This window comes from Montipora capricornis, unplaced genomic scaffold (genome assembly GCF_036669925.1).
Source record: "Montipora capricornis isolate CH-2021 unplaced genomic scaffold, ASM3666992v2 scaffold_467, whole genome shotgun sequence".
Taxonomy (NCBI): domain Eukaryota; kingdom Metazoa; phylum Cnidaria; class Anthozoa; order Scleractinia; family Acroporidae; genus Montipora; species Montipora capricornis.
In genome coordinates this window covers 135,001-156,245 of record NW_027180203.1, presented here as the reverse complement: position 1 = coordinate 156,245, position 21,245 = coordinate 135,001, and the positions used below count along the sequence as shown (strand labels likewise).

Below are 21,245 nucleotides of genomic sequence, written 5' to 3'. Positions count from 1 at the left end.
CCGTGTTTCGATGGTTTCGTTTCGGTGTTTCGATGGTTTCGGCGGTTCCGGTGGTTTCGGTGGTTTCGTTCCGATGGTTTCGTTTCGGTGTTTCGGGTTTTAGTACATGCCCGTTTCGAGAGATTGATCTTTGTGGTCTACTTGATCGATTTCGGCGAACGGTTGACAGAGTTTTTTATTTTGTATATTGCGTTATTACTCGGAAAAATATCATGTCGAGGACGCCTTCCCTGTACGAATCGCAGTGGTCTTCACCTAAACAAATCTGGAACATTACGTCTTGCCCGGAAACTCCGCGGCACAGCAAGCAAGTGTTCATCTCTGGACCTTAGGTGGTATTTGGGCTGACTTTGTGGCTACAGAAGATCTTTAAGGTAGGCAGGTGCGGTCCCATTGAGGGATTTATAGACAAAAAGGATTTTAAATTGAATACGAAAATTAATGGGCAGCCAGTGAAGTTGGAGCAAAACCGGGGTAATATGGTTGAATTCCGGAGATAGAGTAATAATTCTAGCAGCTGAGTTAAGGACTTTCTGTAGACGGTTTATCTGGCATTCAGAGATTCCATGTATTAAAGAGTTACAGTTGTCCAGATGACAGGTTACAAAAGCATGAACAAAGATCTTGGTCGATTCAGGTGAGAGAAATTTCTGAATTTGCCTGATGTTTTATAAGCGATAGAAAGCTTTACTGCATATTTTCCCGACTTGTACGTTCATGTTCATGTGACTGTCAAACCATGAGCCTAAGTTACGAACAGCTTCTGAAGGCTTAATCTGTGAGTCGCCAACCTTAATTGAGTCAATAGAAACTTTCGATAACTGGTGTTTAGATCCAATAATGAGTAATTCTGTCTCAGTGTCATTGAACATAAGCCTGTGTGACACCAACCAAGCCCGCACGTCACCAACACAGCTTTCGATTGCACTTACTGCAAGATCTTGAGAGGCAGATGAGTGTGGGCGAAATGATAAATATATCTGAGAATCATCAGCATAAGCATGCGCTGTTGGAAGATGCTTGTTGAGCACTTGGAACAGACCTGACGCATAGAGAAGGAAAAGAACTGGTCCAAGGCAGCTTCCTCGTGAGACACCGCAATCAAGTTGTTTCGGTTTGGAGATCTCGTCTTCCACAAGAACATGCTGCTGCCTTTTACAAAGAAAGGACTTGATCCACTCCTTAGCATTGCCAATGATACCAAAATTATTATCAAGAATGTCCAGCAAGATCGCGTGGTCAATGGTACCAAAGGCAGCGCTTAAATCTAGGAGGATGAGTAGAGTGACCTCCTGCCTGTCCATGCTCATCAGTATATCGCTCTGCACTCTCAAAAGAGCAGTTTCTGTTGAATGAAACTTAAGGTATGCAGACTGATTTGTTGGTAGTAGAGCAAAGGACACTGTGGTAAAGGATTGGTCTGATTTCCTTTACATAGCGAATTTATAACCTTGAAGAGTTTCTTGGTGTCACCTGAGCATTGATCAATGAGGTCAGTGTAGTACATTCCCTTTGCCTTTTTCAGAAGGGCAGAGTATTGGTTGCATACACAGCGATAGGCGATATTTGCGTTTAGATTAGGATATTGCCGTTTAGAAATCCGATTTGCCTGATGCCAGCACGAGCGATAACCGGGGTAAGTTTAACTATACTAGTGTTTTTGGGCGAGGTTTATACAAACCGGAGCCCTGTTAGTGCCACCCGCGTGTGCGTATACTTTTTTAAATTTTACTGGCGAAACTTTTTCTTTAGGCGTGACTCTTGTTTTTATTTTTGTCACTGTCCCGACAATTTTTTATTTGGGGCGACTTTTTTTTATTCGGCGTGACTTTTTTTATTTGGTGCGACTTTTTTGTATGTGACGCGACTTTTTTTTATTTGGCGCGACTTTTTTTATTTGGCGCGACTTTTTTTTATTCGGCGTGACTTTTTACGGAACCCTGTTAGTGCCACCTGCGTGTGTGTTCACTTTTTTATTTTCCCGGGGAGACTTTTTTTACTTTCGGCGTGACTTTTGGTTTTATTTGTGTTAATGGCGCGACTTTTTTTTATTTGGCGCGACTTTTTTTTATTTAGCGCGACTTTTTTTGATTTGGAACGACTTTTTTTTGCTTGGCGCGACTTTTTTTAATTTGGCGCGACTTTTTTAATTTGGCGCGACTTTTTTTTGTTTGGCGCGACTTTTTTTAATTTGGCGCGACTTTTTTTTTTTGGCGCGACTTTTTTAATTTGGCGCGACTTTTTTTTGTTTGGCGCGACTTTTTTCTCTGGCTGCTGAGAGCAACCGCTTTCCTTCATCACCGTAGATTCATAATTCAAAATGGCGGCGGCAAAGGAAATACGCAACAATCTCATTGAAGAATATTTCCATATGGGCTTTAGCTATAAGGAAATTATTGATTGCCTTTTCTTCAACCATGAAGTTAACATAAGTTTACGACAGCTTAAACGAGTATTATCGAAAAAAAACCTCGGACGACGACGTTTCAGCAACTTCGATGAGGTAGTATACGCCATAGAAGAGGAGTTAAACAGCAGTGGGAGCGTTGTTGGCTATAGAAGTATGTGGCAGAAACTAGTGGTTAACCATAAATTATCTGTCAGCAAAGAATTTGTTCGAAATGCATTAAGAATCTTGGACCCTGGAGGGGTAGAAAGGCGCTCAAGGCACAGACTTCAAAGGCGGCAATATCATGCAAAGGGACCAAACTTTATTTGGCACATTGATGGGTACGACAAACTGAAACCGTATGGATTTTGTATCCACGGTTGCATTGACGGATACTCAAGGAAGATCATGTGGCTCGAAGTTGGGCGTACGAATAACCACCCGGGTATCGTCGCAAGGTATTTTCTTGACTGTGTGCAAAATGTTGGTGGCACCGCCCGTGTAATTCGTGGAGACTTCGGAACAGAAAAAGTTAGAATTGCCGCTATTCAACGCTATCTACGACATGACGCAGACGACAGTATGTCTGGGGAGAAAAGCTTTCTTTACGGCAGATCAGTGTCTAATCAGAGAATAGAGGCATGGTGGGGACAACTGCGAAGAAGTACTTCTGATTGGTGGATGACTCATTTTGAACAACTTAGGAGCAGTGGACTGTACTGTGATGCTAATGTTGTGCATGTGGAATGTCTACTGTTTTGTTACATGGCAATTATCGTCGAAGAACTCCAAAGAGTTGCAAGACTGTGGAACTTGCATCGGATCCGACCTTCAACAAGAAATAACAATTCACCTCATGGTCGACCGTTTCTGTTGTACCAGCAACCTGAAATAACAGGAACCGTGGATTATAAGTATGATGTTCTTATTGATGACTTAGATGTTGCTAGACAAATGTGTTGTGATGACCTTCCCGTGGATTTATCACCTGAATTTACTGCACTTGCTGAAGTAATCATGACAGAAGAAGGTCTTAGAATGCCAGAAAATGCTGATGAGGCACGAAATCTATACTCTACTCTCATCAATGAGATAAACAAAATAACATAGGATCACATAATTGCAAACGTGCCTATTCCTGCAGGCGTCCAAAATCTAGATTTGCTCAGAATGTTTGTCGGTTTTTGCACATAAAATGCTTTTAGCCAGCAGAAAGATATATCTTAAGGTTTACTTGCATGATCGCCTGCGTAATGTCCGGTAAAGTTAAGCCAATTCATTAGCGGGAATTACCTGGTAAGTGTTGCCTTAGATTGTTTGTTGCTGGAAGCATTCGTCTAAGTGTCGATCGCCTTAACGATGCTTCGAGGGGAAGACGTTTTGCTTTTATCAGTCTTTCACCTTTGCTGTGCGAAAGGTCGTTGTGCCTTGTATCAAGGTGGACAGCAAGTACACTGGATGATATACTGATAGAAGTGGACGTCTTGTGTTTCATAGTTTGCAAGACAAACTATTTTGTAAGGTTGTTCAACCAAATTCAAAATTGAGACTGCCGGATCTGTGATGAAGTAGCACTTAATCGTGCACAGTGCACAACTTCCCATTGTGCTTATTATAATTAATAATTGGTAAGAATCTTGAGCCTAAAGTGTGAAACAGTAGTTAGTGTCACAAATTATGCCCCTTCGACTTGCTTCTTTGAACTCGTGACTAAGTTCGTGACCTCTTACAACATTTATACTGAAAAATTTCTACTTCTACCTGAAAAGATCAAAAGGCACAATTTCTTCAGCATGCGCGGAGGTCATCGCTGTTGCGGTAATCATTGCGTCTTTCCTAACAGGAGTACACCAATCTAAACTGAAACTTGCCAAAGTGATTCCAGTCCATAAAGGTGACACTGACACCATTCCAATGCAAGTAACTAACATCCTAATTTTCTTTTCTCTGTTTTTAATCCAATTTTAGAGAAACTTGTGTACAACCGCCTAAAGTCGTTTGTTTACTTGGTGAACTCCTTAATCGAGTGCAATATGATTTTCGAGAGATATTTTCCAGCGCGCAATACTGGGCATTGCAAATTCAGTTTTGAAGAATCTGGATAACAGAATATTCTCATGTTTTAATTGACTCTAAAAACCGTTGCCACAATTAATCATTATATTTTACTCTGCAAATTGCATCATTATTGAACCTGAGGTATTGTTCACAATATCGTTGGTTTTAGTGTTATGCATGTTCTGTTTTGCCTCATGGTTAATAAGTCACAACAGATACTGATATGAACAGATTACTGTGATATTGACATTAAGATTATCAGCAAATTAACGTCAACTTCATTTACCTTCCACTTCTCAAACTCATTAATAATTCATGCGCTCAAAAGCCTATCAAAAGTGGATAAATTCACGTGCACGACTTTTGAAACCCAATTAAAACCTAGATAAAAATCATACGTGATTTGGATATCGTATTTAAAACCATACGTAGTTTTCATCACATTCCTCTTTGGATATCAAGATTTACGCATCAAAACAAAAGAAATTAAACCAAAGAACAGAGTTTTTAATAACTGATTTTCTGCTGTTTACAACAATGATTACATTACAATTTACAAAGGAAGCAGAATTAATAAATGCACATGCAACTTTGTTTGAGAAGCCATATCAAAAACTCGTGCTTCGTGTTTCATCATAGGTTCCAAACACTGACATCTCGGTTTTCGGAACCTATAATGAAACACGCGCACTCGTTGTTGATATATTACATCTCAAACGCTTTATTCCGCTTTATTCACCTTCCTTTTCTCAAACGATCCATGCTTCATATTGCTTTGTCAAAGGAGCTTTGATGCAATAAAGAGAATACAGACTTAAACTACATTTGTTGCCCTCGGACATAATTCATTACACAAAACAAAACCAAAAAAATGCTGCAGGTAAGGGAGATCCAGCCACTGAACACTGTCAGGCTATCTCATTGTTTAAGGCAACAAAGTAAACAGACATCATATAACAAAATGATGCCAACGAAACACGAAACTTTAACAACCTAACATCAATTAAACCTGTAAGACTTGCTGTGTTCTGATTCACAACAAACACCACCTTGAATGGTAGCGAATCGGGATGCAAGCACATGTAAAAAAAACAGTAACCTCGTACAGAAATTTGTGGGCCATCATTTCATCGTTACGTAAATGTCATAAACCCCTTTTACACACGCTCAAAATTGGCATAGCGCTCCAAAATAGCGGCACGGTACCGATATTTGGAGTGCCGAGCACACCTCCTGAGACGTGCTCGCCGCCCCTATAATTTGTGGCACAGGGTGCCTAATATGCCTTCTGTTGTTCTTTTTACACACGAAAATTGACCGTGCCGTGCACGAAAAACAAAGGTACGCTATCAAGATTTCGGAGTGCCGTGCCAGTCGTTTTTGCTAGTGTAAAGCGGGCTATGATGTTAATAATAATAAACATGACAATCCCGTAAAACTGAAGTGAACTAGCTAGCTGAGTGCGGGTTATTTACATCTCAAACTGAAAACAACAAATTAAACTATTAAACGCAAATTACAGAAGAGCTGCAAAGCTACTGTCATAACACCGTATTTCAAGCAGTGCCAAAACCTCGGGCATTTAATATTCCGAAAGTCAGATCAGCTTTGAAGCTCTCATAAGCCTGGTGTACGACTGGAAGTCGGAGAATGCTTGAACATGTGTTTGCTGTTGGAAACCTTGAAGGTAGTTCATCTAAAAACTCAACGGTGACAGGGATCTCACGTTGTGGTAACACTCTGCAGCCAGTGGTGAAGAACAAAATGTCACTCAAGGTGATGCCAGTCTCTTCGTCTTCTACATCCTGGAGGTAATCGCTCCATCTGGATAAAACAAGGCTCTCAGTCACTGCCTTTGAGGAACCAGGCGGGCTGGTCTTTGCCTGAAACAATTTCTCTATTCTTTCTGCTGTGAGCTTTTCAGGTAGGTCACAAAACAATGGCCTAAAACTATCGGGATGTTCCTTCGCTGCTCTCAACACTCCAAGGGCAGAAAGGCCTTCCCGGAAGACTTCAAGGGCTGGTTTACATCGCCCAAGAACGAACCACTGTGCCGTTGTTGCAACCATTCTCTTGACATCATCAAGTGTTTGCAATGGCATTGCTAAAATTCCAGCCAGGTCCAGTACAGTTGATAAGTTGTCTTGCAAGACACATCTCTTCGCCTTCTCTACGGTTTCTGACTCCTGGAGTGATTCGAGCGAAGACCTCAACTCATGATCGTACATATCTTGCAATGACACTGTTACAGGTTGATCACTGATAAGGGCACCAAGGGAAACATGATAGGGGAAAGAAAATGGGGAGCAGGTCCTCCATGGACAAGTGACATTGCCACCATAAGTCCTGCAACGAAGTAGTCATTATCTTCTAAACATTTTACATTGTATGATAGGAATCTGCTATTCTCTGGACCACATAGAACTTGAGAGTCATGGATGTATTGAAGAACCAATGTGAAGAACTCTCTCATGAGGCCACCCCAGTCAATGGCACCTTCACTGGTTCCAGCATCATCGGTAAACTTGACAGATATCTTGTTAGCTGGTGAGAATGCTTTGCGGGACACTGCTCGTTTGGTTCCTTCCCAAATAAAATTACGGGCAATGTTAAATTTTGCCAAGGAATCAACATTTATCTTTCCTGCTAATTCATTCAGTATCTCACAAGCTGGTTTCGTTACAGAAGACGTGTCAGGTGGTACATAATCGTCATCATGTGTTTCAGCACTGGAATTCTCTTCTTCACTGTCAGAGAACCATTTCTCCCCACTTGTCCCAGGCATACCCTCAAGAATGGAAGCGTACTTGTTGTCTAACTGCATAGCACTCATTTCCCTGAAGAAATACAAGTTAAACATTTCCTTTATTATGAAATCAATGGAATTTTCTCGAACACCATACATCATTACTTTTGCATTACTGTAAACAAGTAAACCACTTCCGATAAGTATGGTAAAAAAGACATAATATTTACGGATTTGGCAGATTGGTACTATACAGTTCTTTGTTTCTACGGCATTGTTGATGTGGTAATTATTTATATTAAGTACTTTAAACTAAATTCCGAAATTTTCTTATCCTAAACTTCAATAAATTGTTACCCTTGTACTTGAGAAGATGGTGAAATGATAATACAATAATTGTTAAAATAGGAGTATGTCACTGATATATTGTAAATAAGTCTTATAGACCAGGGCCCGGTTGTTCGAAAGCCGATTAACTTAATCCAGGATTAGCGTAAACTTTTGCTTCATGTTTTCAACTTTTTGGTGAAAGGTTATTTTTCTTATTCTTGTTTTTCAAGATTGACTTCTTCTAATCTCAAGTTCTGCTGAATATCAGCGTTGAACAGCATTTGGGAGTAGAGTAATAAACTCCTTGGTTAATTTTAATCTGGGATTAGCGTTAATCGGCTTTTGAACAACTGGGCCCAGGTGTGCCACAGTATTGAGCGTTTTCATGTGACGTCACGGCGGCCATGTTGGTGTTCCAAAACAAAGAAATGGCGGCCATGATGGTGTTCCAAACTAATCCCCAGGGAACTGAACTCTATTTTTATGCAAATACTTTCTTTTGTTTCAGTAATCCAATATGGCTGCTCGTCACGTGAGTGAAAACGCTCTGTTGAAAGCGCTTGCCTTGCTCCAATGCGCCCGGGCATCAAAGATTATTCTTGTTTACTAAGTTAAATTTGTTTGTTCTCTAATCTGTTCCCAGAGAATTTTCCGAGGAGAAATTCCAAATCCTTTTTTCTCTCACATGGTCATTTCATTTGATTTGCCGTCTCCCCAACAAGTAGGCAACTGGTTCTGAATAATGTACATTTGAAAATTAAATGAAAGATTATTATTAGGAGTCGCATTAATTACTTCTATTGAACGCACATGATTTGCAGAACTGAAGAGAAATTTTTGGTTACTTACACATCAGTGTCTCTTTCTGTTCCCATCTTGTTTGTTTCACAGTCTGGCAGTGTCCTGTCAATAACACCATGCGCTTCCCCGAATCCCTGGAATTGAATTTCCTCATCTGACTCAGACAATGATGGTGTATGTGGAACATTAGCCATAAGTATCGTACACCTATCTTCCACCTTTCTACTTGGAGCAAGAGGAGTGCCTAAGGGGTCACAAAGTGCAAAACTCACTATGTCAGGTGTCAAAGATCCAACCCAGTCATATACTGCTGTCATGAGGCTATTGGTTGGAAAACGTCGAGAGCATACTCCCATTGTGAGGTGTCGAACTCTCACAGTGACGAAATCTGCTTCTGGTTCTGCTACAACTCTTGCAGCTCTAGCTTCCTGAACTCTCTTCTTTTGTTCAGCCTCAGTGTTTGCCCTTTCCAGAGAAAGTCTCTTTTGCCTGTCTTCTTCCAGTGAAAGTTCATATTCTCTATCTTGCTCCCTCTTTAGTGAGCACCTCTCCTCTGATGTACCCATAAGACCTTGGCTCTCATTATGTCTGTCCCCCATTGTACTACCAGCTGCACATGCCATTTCAGAAATAGGGGAGTCACAAACTGTTAGCATCGGTGGTAGACCATCATCACTTTCTTCACTGCTACTCGTCACTTTTTTGGATAACAAGTATAGCCTGACATCCTTAAGCTTAAACGCCTCCATATAATCTCCAATACTGAAAGGTACTTCTGTCCCATTCACTTCCAGTGTAACACCTACTCGTTCATTGTGAAAATTGCCAACAGCAAATCCCATCTCAGAAGCTTCTCCATAATGAGATTTTCCATCAGGGAAAAAGATTGATTGACAAAGTTTCATAACGTCCATTCTATTGCTTGAAATTGGTAGAGTAGCATACCTGCTGCCACCTCCCTTTGACAGAGGTACAAGGACATGATCCTCTGCCTCCTCACGGAAATGTTTCCACCCAACCTGTATTCGTTTGGTCTTCTGTTTTTCCTTTCCAATTTTTTTCTTTTGCTCTTTGTTAACAGAAGAAGTCATAAGCTTCTTAGATCGATCTTTCCTAGAAGATAAAAAGGCCTCCAATAGTCTTCTCCTTTTGGATTCCTTTTCTGTGTTCTTTTGCACGTCTTGAGCAGTGCTACAAAAGCCACGAAGGCTTAATCTGTCGCCTGCAGTTATGAGACCCAACTCTTTGAGGACATCATCGTTTGCACTAAGAACTGCTGTGATATCCATCTGAGAAGAGGAAGAAATTGAATTAAGTTGTATTTTAATGTTATTAATCTATTGGAAAACCATAATGTTATTTTGCCGCTTTGAAAATTCAGAAAGAATTCCTGTTTGACGAAAAAGAAAAGAAATTGTGCAATATTCTTCGTTGTGATGCAAAGATACATCACGCCAAAAGAAGGGGTTAAAGTACATGATACAACATATTTATGTCAATAAATCATCTGTAAAGGCTGTTTTTGTGCCAGCTAACTGAGCTCGTCAACATTGACAACATAGAGGAATCAAAGAATTCTCAAATAGCAGGAGAACTTCATAGGCGTGCTAGCTACATGTAGGTAAACCTTTTCTTCTTTAAACTTTTCGATTACATTTTCCTCCACTCCTCTTCTATGTAGAAAGCTACAAACCTGTGAATGTATCATTATAATCAAACAAATGTTACGGCTAATCGTAAGATAAATCTTCAGAAGGCCTGAATGAACATGAACATAATGTTCTTCAACAAAATGCCATAAACTCTTATTGATGCATCTTAACTCTTATGCACCAGTCAATTCCAAGTGCGCCTATCGACAAAAATGTTGGTTAGAGGTCGCTACCTAGAGAATTTTCTTTCACGAGGAATTTCCCTCGCCACAAATACACGTGTGTTGGCTTTGTACAGAGCAGTGGCTTGTTTTTTTTAAGGATAAAAGGCCGTTCTTTACCCCTAAACCCTAACGCTAACCGAACAGCAAGTACAGATGTGGTGGGATTACCTGATGTAGAATGCTGTGAATAGAGCTAGAGGGGCGGAAAAAGCGAAAGCTACGCGCCTTAAACAAAGGAAGCAAATTTCTAACAATGCGAGGTAATGCGAATAAATCACTCTCTGTTGACCTAGTAAAACATGTACAGTGCTGACATAAAAACGTCTTTTTTTTAATGTTGTGGTATCAAAAAGATACATAAGAGCCTCCCTAGATGAACTAATGATGTTACAAGGATCGGAATTATCTGGAAAGTTCGCGAAGGTCAATGTCACGCAATACGTTGTTTGAAGAATTTTCCAGAACTGTGACTCACCAGTTTCAAAATAGTTCATGACTTTTAAGTTTAAAATAGAGGTTATTGTAGTAGCTGTAAATAGTTACTTTTGGAAACTTCTAGACTCACTTCGGATAGGTATATAAGCGGCTGACTAGTCAGTTGTTGTGGTTTTCGGACTTCGTTCCCTGTTGCCTAAGTTGTCTCCCGTTATTTACAGTTAAATAAACTGCGTTTCGTGGAACTAGCGAGGTTATTATCTTTTTGCCGGTAATTAGTTACCGCAACAAGGAAAAATTCAAGGATGACAACAGTGCTCAAAATGAAACATGAACTCATTTGGAGACCCAATAGCAGTGTTCTCCAACTTAGTCACAGAGTTAAGTTTTGTAATGTTTTATTATTAACATCAAAGTCTCACAACAATCACAATCTCACATCAACTCAAGAGAACTGTCTTAATACAACGCTCTTTATTAACTGAAACTAAAGATATCTATTTCAAGTCACAAAAAAGCAATCATGTCGTCAGTTCCCGGAAACATCCTTATACCTGCTAAGTGTGAAGCCTAAGGCGTGATTGTCAGACCTGCAGATAGATAACTTCGATGTCACGCCAACTCACGCCTGTGCTCCAATTTCTCACGCCTGGCAGACGAGTTATGTATCATAATTCGGTCAGTGTAAAACGCAGGAAGCAGACCAGGGATAAAATGCAGACTGAGGTTATAACGTAATTGTTGAAAAAAGCCCAAACCCCTTAGAAATGCTAACCTTAGGCCTAATTAGGTCTAAAACAATATTTAGGCTTTAACTGTTAGCATTTCTAATGGGTTTGGGCTTTTTCAACAATTAAATTATACTGAATTATAACTTCAGTCTGCATTTTATCCCCGGTCTGTAGTCTGCAATCTGCGTTTTACACTGACCGGTAATGTATTATCTTTTGGGGGTGATGAGCGCTCTTGTAATTGACTGATACATTACCTGCATTCATGTGTCAACTCAAACGCCGTGCGTTGGTTTGATTACCAAACCCTTCATCCAGCGTGGTTGACTACCAAAAACTATTCTTGTTACTACTACTATATCTTACCATTACTACATATTATAATCTTTTTATCATACAACAGTAAATTATAATAAGCTTATACGGTCTTGCTTCCTCTAAAGACAGCATTTGAAGAACGAAACAAGTATTACATTATTCTTATTCAAATGACATGCAAATACGTGACGGGGTATTCACTAACAAAGTATTCGTTTTATCATGAATAATATCAAATACTTGCCTTCTCAAGCTCGTTTTCAACTTCCACTGCAATTTCCTCGGCCATATTGCTCAAATACTGCAACACACACGTGTTTGAGCCCGCAATAAGAAAGCGGTCTTCAAATGAGCAACAGCAAAAAAAATTGCGCCAAATAAAAAAAAGTCACGCCGAATAAAAAAAAGTCGCGCCAGATAGAAAAAGTTACGGAGCCCTGTTAGTGCCACCCGGGTGTGCGTATACTTTTTATTCTATTTCTGTCGAGACTTTTTTACTTTGGGCGTGACTCTTGTTTTTATTTGTGTCAGTGGCGCGACTTTTTTTTAGCTGGCGCGACTTTTTTTATTTGGCGCGACTTTTTTTACTTGGCGCGACTTTTCTTAATTTGGCGCGACTTTTTTTATTTTGCGCGACTTTTTCTGTTTGGCGCGACTTTTTTTGTTTGGCGCGACTTTTTTATCTGGCGTGTCTTTTATGCCGGCGCCTGGGTACGGACCTTATGTATCCCTTATTATAGTGTAATAAATATTGTAAGCAATAATCCTATAAACCCTTGTTTGATTGATTGACTATGTACCCTTGTATACCTCTATATACCCTCAAGAGAGGATGAGGTGAGAGAACGGATCCCCCTGCTCCATCATAGTTTTTAAAAATCTATTTTTAGTTTAAGTTCTCGTTCCCAATGCCGCCCTTAACTAAAGTTTCTTTCCGTTATTACAACTGGCAAATCAGGTGCCTGTGTATGGGGGGGGAGTGGGGGGGGGGGAATCTGCTCGCTGACCTCATCCTCTTCATATCCTCGACTACCCTTGTAAACCCCTATATACCCTTGTAAACACTTGTATACCCTTGTATACTCCTATACTGCCCATTTACCTTTGTATACTCGATATACCCTTGCATTCTAAACCCTTGTATACCTCTGTGTACTCTTGCATACCTCAGTATACCCCGAAAAAGCGTGATTTATGTAGTTGGCAACTGCCATTCCACTTAAGATCTCGTTCTCCTCTACAATATAATTGGCAGCTTGACTTCGTTACGCCACAGGAAGTAGTTTCACTACTTTCCACCACCTAGTTTCGTCCTGTAGTACAGAAATGGGTTTGTCAAGTGGGTTGATATCTCATATTGACCACCATAGAGAAATTTGAAAGCCAACGTTTCGAGCGTTATTGATAAAAAACCACGAAAGCATCCAAAAGCTTGTGTATCTTACTAATTCTCCGAAAGTCAGGCTTCAAAACCGAAGTTATTATGTCAGTTTTTTGCTGCTTTATTAGACGGTCCGATAATGGAATATGGATGCCCAGTATGGCACACTGGATTACCTAACTACCTTAGCGACACTATCAAAAACATCGGTCCAGCAAGAGAGCATCTTTTACTACAAACCCCGATTTGAAATATACGGACACAATTACAAACGCTTTTTAACTTTTATATAGGTACTTATGTCCAGAAATGCACTTAAAGGTATACAAGGGCAAACAAAAGTATACAAGGTTTTATGCGGGAATACAAAGGTATACAAGAGTATATAGAGTCCACAAAGGTATATAGGCAGTATAGGAGTATACAAGGTATACAAGTAATTTTGACTCCACTATCCAATCAGACACAACACGACTAACTCAATCACAACACAACTGTGTAGATACATGGGCATGTAGGACAGCAAGCGCCACAAGCCGGTTTATTTTGCTTACCATATGCATACAAACTCCGCTCTAGCATAACAATACGTAAGCATACTTAATGGTACTGACCTCCTAAAAACTTGTTAAAGGAAAAGTACACTGGGCACCTGCCGGATACGAAAACCCAAAATCCTTTGGGAATGAGGGAACGTATTCTCCAAACCCTATGCAATTGCCACTACCCTATGGAGGCTAAGGGAAAAATTTAACAAAAAAGTAGGCGAAGAAAGCTGAACCTAGACGGATTCAAATCCCTAACGGATCACTATTTGTACGACAAATTACCCATAATCCCCACCAGACAACCGGACCCAGTCCTCTGGTCCGTGCCGTCAAAATATCCATTTCTACCAATTTCGCAGACTACAACTGTCAGAAATAGCATTTTACAAGGGTATATAGGGGTTTACAAGGGTAGTCGAGGGTATGAAGAGGATGAGGTAAGCGAGCAGATCCCCCACCCCCCCCTCCATACACAGGCACCTGATTTGCCAGTTGTAATAACGGAAAGAAACTTTAGTTAAGCGCGGCATTGGGAACGAGAACTTAAACTAAAAATCTTTAAAAAACTATGATGGAGCAGGGGGATCCGTTCTCTAACCTCATTCTCTCTTGAGGGTATATAGAGGTATACAAGGGTACATAGTCAATCAATCAAACAAGGGTTTATAGGATTATTGCTTACAATATTTATTACACTATAATAAGGGATACATAAGGTCCGTACCCAGGCGCCGGCATAAAAGACACGCCAGATAAACAAGTCGCGCCAAACAGAAAAAGTCGCGCCAAATAAAAAAAGTCGCGCCAAATAAAAAAAGTCGCGCCAAATTAAGAAAAGTCGCGCCAAGTGAAAAAAGTCGCGCCAAATAAAAAAAGTCGCGCCAAATAAAAAAAGTCGCGCCACTGACACAAATAAAAACAAGAGTCACGCCCAAAGTAAAAAAGTCTCGCCAGAAGTAAATAAAAAGTATACGCACACCCGGGTGGCACTAACAGGGCTCCGTAAAATAACGATAATGTGGAGTGTTTATTCGTTGAAATCAGCATGCCTCGAAGTACAGGATTCGTGGTTGGCACCTGGTATCGGCCCCCAGGTTCTCCCATCCATAGTTAATCTAGGGACTGGTTATGAAACCCTGGGAATTTTAAAAGCAGGAACAATGCAGTCGCAATCAGATGTTGAACCGACCGTGACCCTGCACAATCGTTTGTTTTTGGTTCGCAAGAATAAACTAGTCGAAGCTTTTGATTGGTTATCCTGCCGAAAAAAAGCGTGTTTTTGTCGGGTTTTGTGCAGGGTCAAGGCCAAAAAAACGAATTAAAACATGAAACAAAGAAACTTGTCGAGTTTCATAACCAGCCAACATATATTAACTATGTCCCATCGAATTGTTTAACGAGTTTGAAGAATTGATAGACAAAATTGACGCTGAAAATAAGGAGTTGCATCTACTTGGCGATGTTAACTGCAATTTGTTGCCTGAGGCAACAGCACATATTTCGTGTTCATTAACTAACATTCTTGATATCTATGGTCTTAGCAAATTAATCACGGAACCAACACGTATTACCCAGGTGTCAAAAAGCCTGATCGATTTATGCATAACTAATTTCCCGGAAAAGGTTTCAAACTTTGAGGTTGTGCACGTTGGGATTAGTGATCATTCCCTTGTTTTTATGACACGTAAGGCTAATTATGACCGCAACGCGTAAGGGTCTCGCACGATCGAAATGCGGCAGTTTAAAAACTTTCAAAAAGATAAGTTCTTAAATGATCTCGAGCAAATGCCATGGAGGAATGTTAGTTCGCGCTCTGATCCAAATGATATATGGCAAGAATGGAAAAACCTGTTTGTCAGCTGCATGGACAAACATGCTCCTCTAAAAATCGAAGAGAATTCATAACAACAGGTCTCCGTGGATAACGAGTAAATTATTGCTCAGAATGCGCAGAAGAGATGTTCTTAAAAAGAAAGCGATCTCTACAAATGATCATGCCATGTGGAAGCAGTTTAAACGGGCGAGGAACAAGGTGAATAATGCAACTAAACTTGCTAAAAAACGATATTTTTCTGAAAACTTGGAAACTAGCAAAGGCAATTCACGTACGACTTGGGATCTTATTAACGAGCTTAGCTCACGGAATAGTTGTAAGTAGTCCAATATTTTGGAAATCCAAGCTAATAATAGAACTATAAATAATGCCGATGATATGGCGGAAGCTTTCAATCAGGAGCACCCAACACCAATTTTCGGAAAATATCTGTTCGGAAGACGATTTGAGATCTAGAATTTTCGGAACATTTGTTGTAAAATTCCTTGCTTGCCTGCCTGTCCTAGGATTTTCGAACATCTAAAGCATGTTATAATTGCCCATTTTTACGGATTTTTACCCAAAAAAGGTCACCTACAATTTTCGGGAGCCTTTTTTCTGGCTGAAATTTCCGAAAAGTTAAGTTTTGATCCCTATATAATTTTCGGATCACTAGACTTTCGCTAGGGAAGCCGCACAGGTTGTTACTGAAAGTGGGACGGGGACGTGGGACGTGGGACTTGGGGACTTGGGGACTTGGGGACTTGGGGTAGATGGTGTTGAACTTGCGGCCCGCCTTGCTGCCTGGTGGGAGGCACTTCTTCAGCTTCAGTCTCACCTGTCCAACCAGCAAGTGGTGGTCAGATGCAACGTCCACCCCTCTCCTCACTCTCGTGTCTTGCAGGCTTCTCCTGAACTTCTTGTCGATGGTGATGTGGTCAATCTGGTTGACTGTGCGGTGGTCGGGCGACACCCAGGTGCCCTTGTGGATGTCCTTGTGTTGGAACACACTTCCACCTATCACCAAGTTGTTGAACACGCAAAAGTCTGCAAACTAATGGCAGCGCATAAATTGCTTTTTTTTTGTAGATTTTTATGCATTTTTATTTTTTTAAACTTTTCTCTTGCATGTCTATAGTCAATGCTTTTCCATGTATCGAGAAAAGTTTTTTAAAAAAGAAAAATGAATAAAAATCTGCAAAAAAAAATTATGCTCTGCCATGTCCAGCTAAGAAGGAAAATTGAATGCATAAATGAGTTACAGAGTGCAACACCAAAGTTGTAACCCAAAAAGTTCACAAGTACTTTATTTGCATGACTGTAAAAGAACTCTTAACTTACTTAAACAGACACTTTCTCGGTCTTATATACCATCTGATTACAACATGTTCTATTTTTAACACTGAATGGACCAACATTTTAGAAGGTTATGATGAAATACCTACAAAACTCATTGGATCGTTCTAGAGATAAGAGACGTTTCTCGTATAACTTTACATAAACATTGCTCTGGGTTTTTCTTTAAGTTTTGGAAACTTCGTCACAGCAGTTGAGAAAAACTTTCATCTTAATTAAAACTACTCGCAGCAAATTCCTTCCAAAATGGAACGTCTAGTATATAATGATATTTTTTTTGGCTTATTTTTCTGGAATTTTCATTTGGTCCTTGTAAAAGAACAGCAAAAGGACTGTCTTTTGCCGAACTTCGTAGTGCTCGTACTCTTGCTATGGCAGCACGATAAAAGAAACATCCTTTTAATTGAACTTCTGTTGTCCAATCAAAAGTAAAATAACACAAGTAACATTATTCAGTGTATTTATGAATAAGCAAAGTGGGTGCTTTGTCGATCTTAAGCCCAGAGCAATCGAACGCCCCAACATTGTAGGGAGTTTTTAGTTTTGCAGAAGTTGAATTTTGTCTGCAGTTGTGTGCAAACAGACGCAAGAACTCCCAACAGTGTAAGGACGAACAGTGTATTATGGGAAGGATACGACCAATAAGACTTCATTAACCTTCTAAAATCCGACTGCCATGCATCTTGTTTTCAGCATGTCAATTCGAGGCTATCACCATGGAGACCATATGTAATGCTTGTCCGTTGCCCCAGCAATGTTGGAAGAGCTGTGCAAACGGATCCAACATTGTTGCACTACGCTGCGGCAATCACGGAGCAAAGGAAGTGTTAGGAGTTGTTGGCTCAAAAGTTTGACAGATCCCCGGGGAGGAAAAGGGGGGGGAGGGTACTGGATGTATCCCTGGTTGGGGAGGTGCGGCGCGGCCCCTCATACCCTGACCCTGTTTAAGACAAATATCGCTGATTTTCCTACCCATTTTAAGCCAGAATTATGATTTTTGATACCCTGTTTAAGACATTTAACCCAGTTTAAGACAAAAATTGATAAATCGATACCCTGATTAAGACAAAAAATGATAAATTCGATACCCTGTTCAAGACAAAAAACATACCCTGGCTGGCCGCACGTCCCCATTAGGGTGTGCAAACGGAGGCATGTAACACTCAACCGACAATGTTGGAATTTGTTGGCCAACAATGTTGCGTCCGATGGCGCGGGGCCTTACAGACAAATCCAGCCCCTGGGAACAACATTCCACGGCTATTATCATTAATACAAACGTTAAGTCAGTTAAGTCTCTTCAAATATAAGTGCTGCACGGCCAACGTTTGCGAAAACGTAATCCCTCCTTGTACTTGTACATGTTCAGTGGCGTGACTTTAAGATCTTCAGTTCCCTCGACATGCTCCCGTCTGACATTGTAGCTCAGTCGGTAGAGCAGCGGTGATCTAACCCGAAGGTCGTGGGTTAAATTCCCACCCTAATCAGAGCTTTCTCTCTCCGTGTGTGGGCCCATTTCCATTAGTGAGGCTAACGATCACATGGTTCATATGGGTTAGAAACTTAGCACTTCACATTACACTCTACTCAGTGAAGTCTATTATTATAAATACAGTATAGTACTACTTTATATCATTGGATTTACATCATCAAATACTTTGGAGGTGGTACAGTAACTTCACTTACTGTCGTCGCAAAATCCTTGTTCCAGAAATATGATTGTCACTACAACAAGAAGACAACAAAACCTGCTGAAACAAATTTATCTTAAGTTTAAGAGATAAAAAGAGTAAACTTGGAAACATAACAATGGAAATGAATGGCTGCTCACTCTTAACTAAATCCAATGTCAAACTCGTTCCCAGGGTCTCTTTGTTGATGTGGAGAGACACCCTGTTTGGGGCTGATGACGTGACTCTCCTCGATTTTGACCCGCAACTGGGCGAAAGCGTAATCATTTGACAAGGTATTTTTTCAATAAATAATCTTTACTTTACATTGCAAGTTTTAAAAAGGTCAAAACAGCTGGTTATATTCCCACAGGAGATTCCCACAGAAGCGGTCAAGAAACAAGAGCTTTTGTGACCGATAGCTGACCTTCGATGTTGAGCGGCGATTGAAGTTCGCAAAAAATACACCACTAAAGTTGCTCCTACAGAACATAAACTATCACAAAAAATACACCACACGCTACGTTTGCTTGATAAAATTTCACTTTTATTTTACCGGCGCTAAAAACATACTTCACAATTTGTGTTATAGGAGGTTTTCACATGTTAGTGGATGAAAACAAAAGATCTCTCATTAGCTTCTTTTGTTCCTCCACCAGAAGTCGAACATTTCTCTTATGTTCTTGGTGTCTCTGGAGGTTGGTTGAAAACGTCCTATAAATTAAACGCTAAAGCCCGGTATGCAGGGTGTGCAGTTGCATTAATATATCAGCGACAATTTAGAAGTCAAAACTGTCTACTCGCTGTACAAGCTTGCGACTTAGGAATTACTTTGTTTAACATTCGAAAAAAAAAACGAAAATCAAACAACAAAATAAATTACCTGCACAGTTAGTTTGAGGTCGATACGTGACATAAACGTAATTAAACATATGACACCGACTGATCTATCGCCGAACATGTTTGTTTCCTATGGATAAACGTTTCGCTGTTTTCTTTCACGACAAAACTTTCTTTTCTTTAAACGTGTCGCAAACTATTAGTATCCTTCGTTATCACTCAGTTCGACTTTTAAGTTTTAAGTTGAAAGTTTGAATCCGGACCTTCTCACGGGCATACAAAAATTCGAACGATGCGAGTACAACAACGTTTTGCTTTTCGCGTCGAATTCCATGTGTAGTACATTCAATACCTTGGTTTGAAACGTTTTGTCGATGGTCGTCTGGCCACAAAATCAAATGCGTTGTGATTCCCTTCCTCGCAATGATTACAAGGCCTGCACTGCCATCCCTCCCCAAACACACATTTTACAAATCTCCCAGATTATGGGAGACACGTGACCAGCCCCAACCGAGTCTCTTCTCAACGACAATGGAGACCCTGGGAACGAGGTTGATCCAATTTTCGAAATCCTTGTTGTCCACCGGTGTGGTGATTGGGGACCTTAAGCAAGGGCTATGACGACGGCTACGAGAACGCCTCATAACAATAGGTTTAATTTGCAAAAACAAAAGTTCTGTACGCCCTGCACGTGCATTTTACATTTTGATACATTTCTTTTGAGGTCATGTGGAGGACGAGAGCACCTGACGATGAAATTTCAATTTTCTCTCCCAGTATCCATACCGTTCTCACCAATTTTATTCTTGGAATGTGTACTCACACTTTAATTCCAAGCCGAACGACGTGGAGTAGTCGCAAAATTATTGTTATAGTAACAGGATACAATATTCTTAGACAACGTTACCGTAGCCATCTTCGTCGTCCCTGCTTAAGGTCCCAATAGAGTGTTTCCACATGACGTCACGGCGGCCATGTTGGAGGAGTGAAACAAAGAAATAGCGGCCATGTTGGATGAGTGAAATATCCTTTGGGGAATTGAACTCCATTTTTATGCAAATTCTTCCTTTTGTTTTAGTATGCAAATATTGTTGCTGATCAAATGAGCGAAAACACTCTATTAAGCAAGGACAACGATGACGGCTATGAGAACGCCACAAATGAAATGGGTTTAATGAGCAACAAGACGCCTATAAGGGAGTATACGTGGGATGCACAATCAGTTATCACAAATTGTCCGGTTACAGTGAACTTCAACTACGGGTAAAATTCGGAAAATGGCGATAGATTACCAGGGAGATAAATCTGTAACTTAACTTGAAGTTGTTTCTCGTAAAAACTCTTATTAGAGCGAGTTTCAGTCGAGTGTCGTAAAACCAAAACCGAAGTAATTACTTTGGCCAGTGAAAAAGGACGGAGACAATCCAGTGAACCAATCAAAACTCGAAGTAATTATTCGTAGCCGACACAACGACACAAAGCGCGGGAAAATGTGCAAACGCGAGCCACGATTGGGTTTGGTTTCATTTCTGATTGGTTGAAAAAATGGCACGAGAACTTTGAATCAATCACTGAGTGAAGTAATGCAAAGCCAAAGCAATTCGCTAATTACCTTTGACACTCAATGGAAAACCGCTCTACTAATGTTACTAAATTTGCGAATGCAAATAACGAAGCGTAGTATGTATCTCTAAAAGTACACAATATTGTTTTGCTATCGTAAATCATTATAGTGCCGTAGTAGAGAAGACATGTGGCTCAGTAAATACTAATCCCAGAAAGGTTGACGAAAATAAAAGGAAATGGAGAAACACTGGCTTTACTACTGACATGTTGATCATTTTCAAGTTCCCTTACAACTTCTTTTTCATCACAAGTTTAAGCGCGTACTCTTAGCTTCTGACAGCTTTCCAAGACAAAAGTTCTTTGACGTTGAGCCCCGTACGTACGGCG

At 40.3% G+C, this 21,245-nt stretch overlaps 4 protein-coding genes across 4 annotated transcripts in view; 2 read left to right on the top strand and 2 right to left on the bottom strand.

Moving 5' to 3' along the window:
* Positions 1 to 668: 668 nt before the first annotated feature.
* LOC138036203 (uncharacterized) lies at positions 669 to 1,304 on the bottom strand. Its single transcript, XM_068882558.1, has one exon. It carries the CDS (start codon positions 1,302 to 1,304, stop codon positions 669 to 671), a length of 636 nt encoding a protein of 211 aa, XP_068738659.1.
* An 815-nt stretch (positions 1,305 to 2,119) lies between these two features.
* On the top strand, positions 2,120 to 3,499 carry LOC138036202 (uncharacterized). Its single transcript, XM_068882557.1, has one exon. The coding sequence runs from the start codon at positions 2,321 to 2,323 to the stop codon at positions 3,497 to 3,499; it is 1,179 nt and encodes a 392-aa protein (XP_068738658.1). The 5' UTR covers positions 2,120 to 2,320.
* A 2,504-nt stretch (positions 3,500 to 6,003) lies between these two features.
* LOC138036201 (G2/M phase-specific E3 ubiquitin-protein ligase-like) lies at positions 6,004 to 6,675 on the bottom strand. Its single transcript, XM_068882556.1, has one exon. The coding sequence runs from the start codon at positions 6,673 to 6,675 to the stop codon at positions 6,004 to 6,006; it is 672 nt and encodes a 223-aa protein (XP_068738657.1).
* An 8,883-nt stretch (positions 6,676 to 15,558) lies between these two features.
* Positions 15,559 to 21,245, top strand: part of LOC138036200 (galanin receptor 2a-like) — an 8,655-nt gene continuing 2,968 nt past the window's right edge. Inside the window, exons 1-2 of the mRNA XM_068882555.1 lie at positions 15,559 to 15,645; positions 16,103 to 16,471. Of these exons, the coding sequence (XP_068738656.1) occupies positions 15,559 to 15,645; positions 16,103 to 16,471 (456 nt within the window). The remainder of the gene's footprint in view (positions 15,646 to 16,102; positions 16,472 to 21,245) is intronic.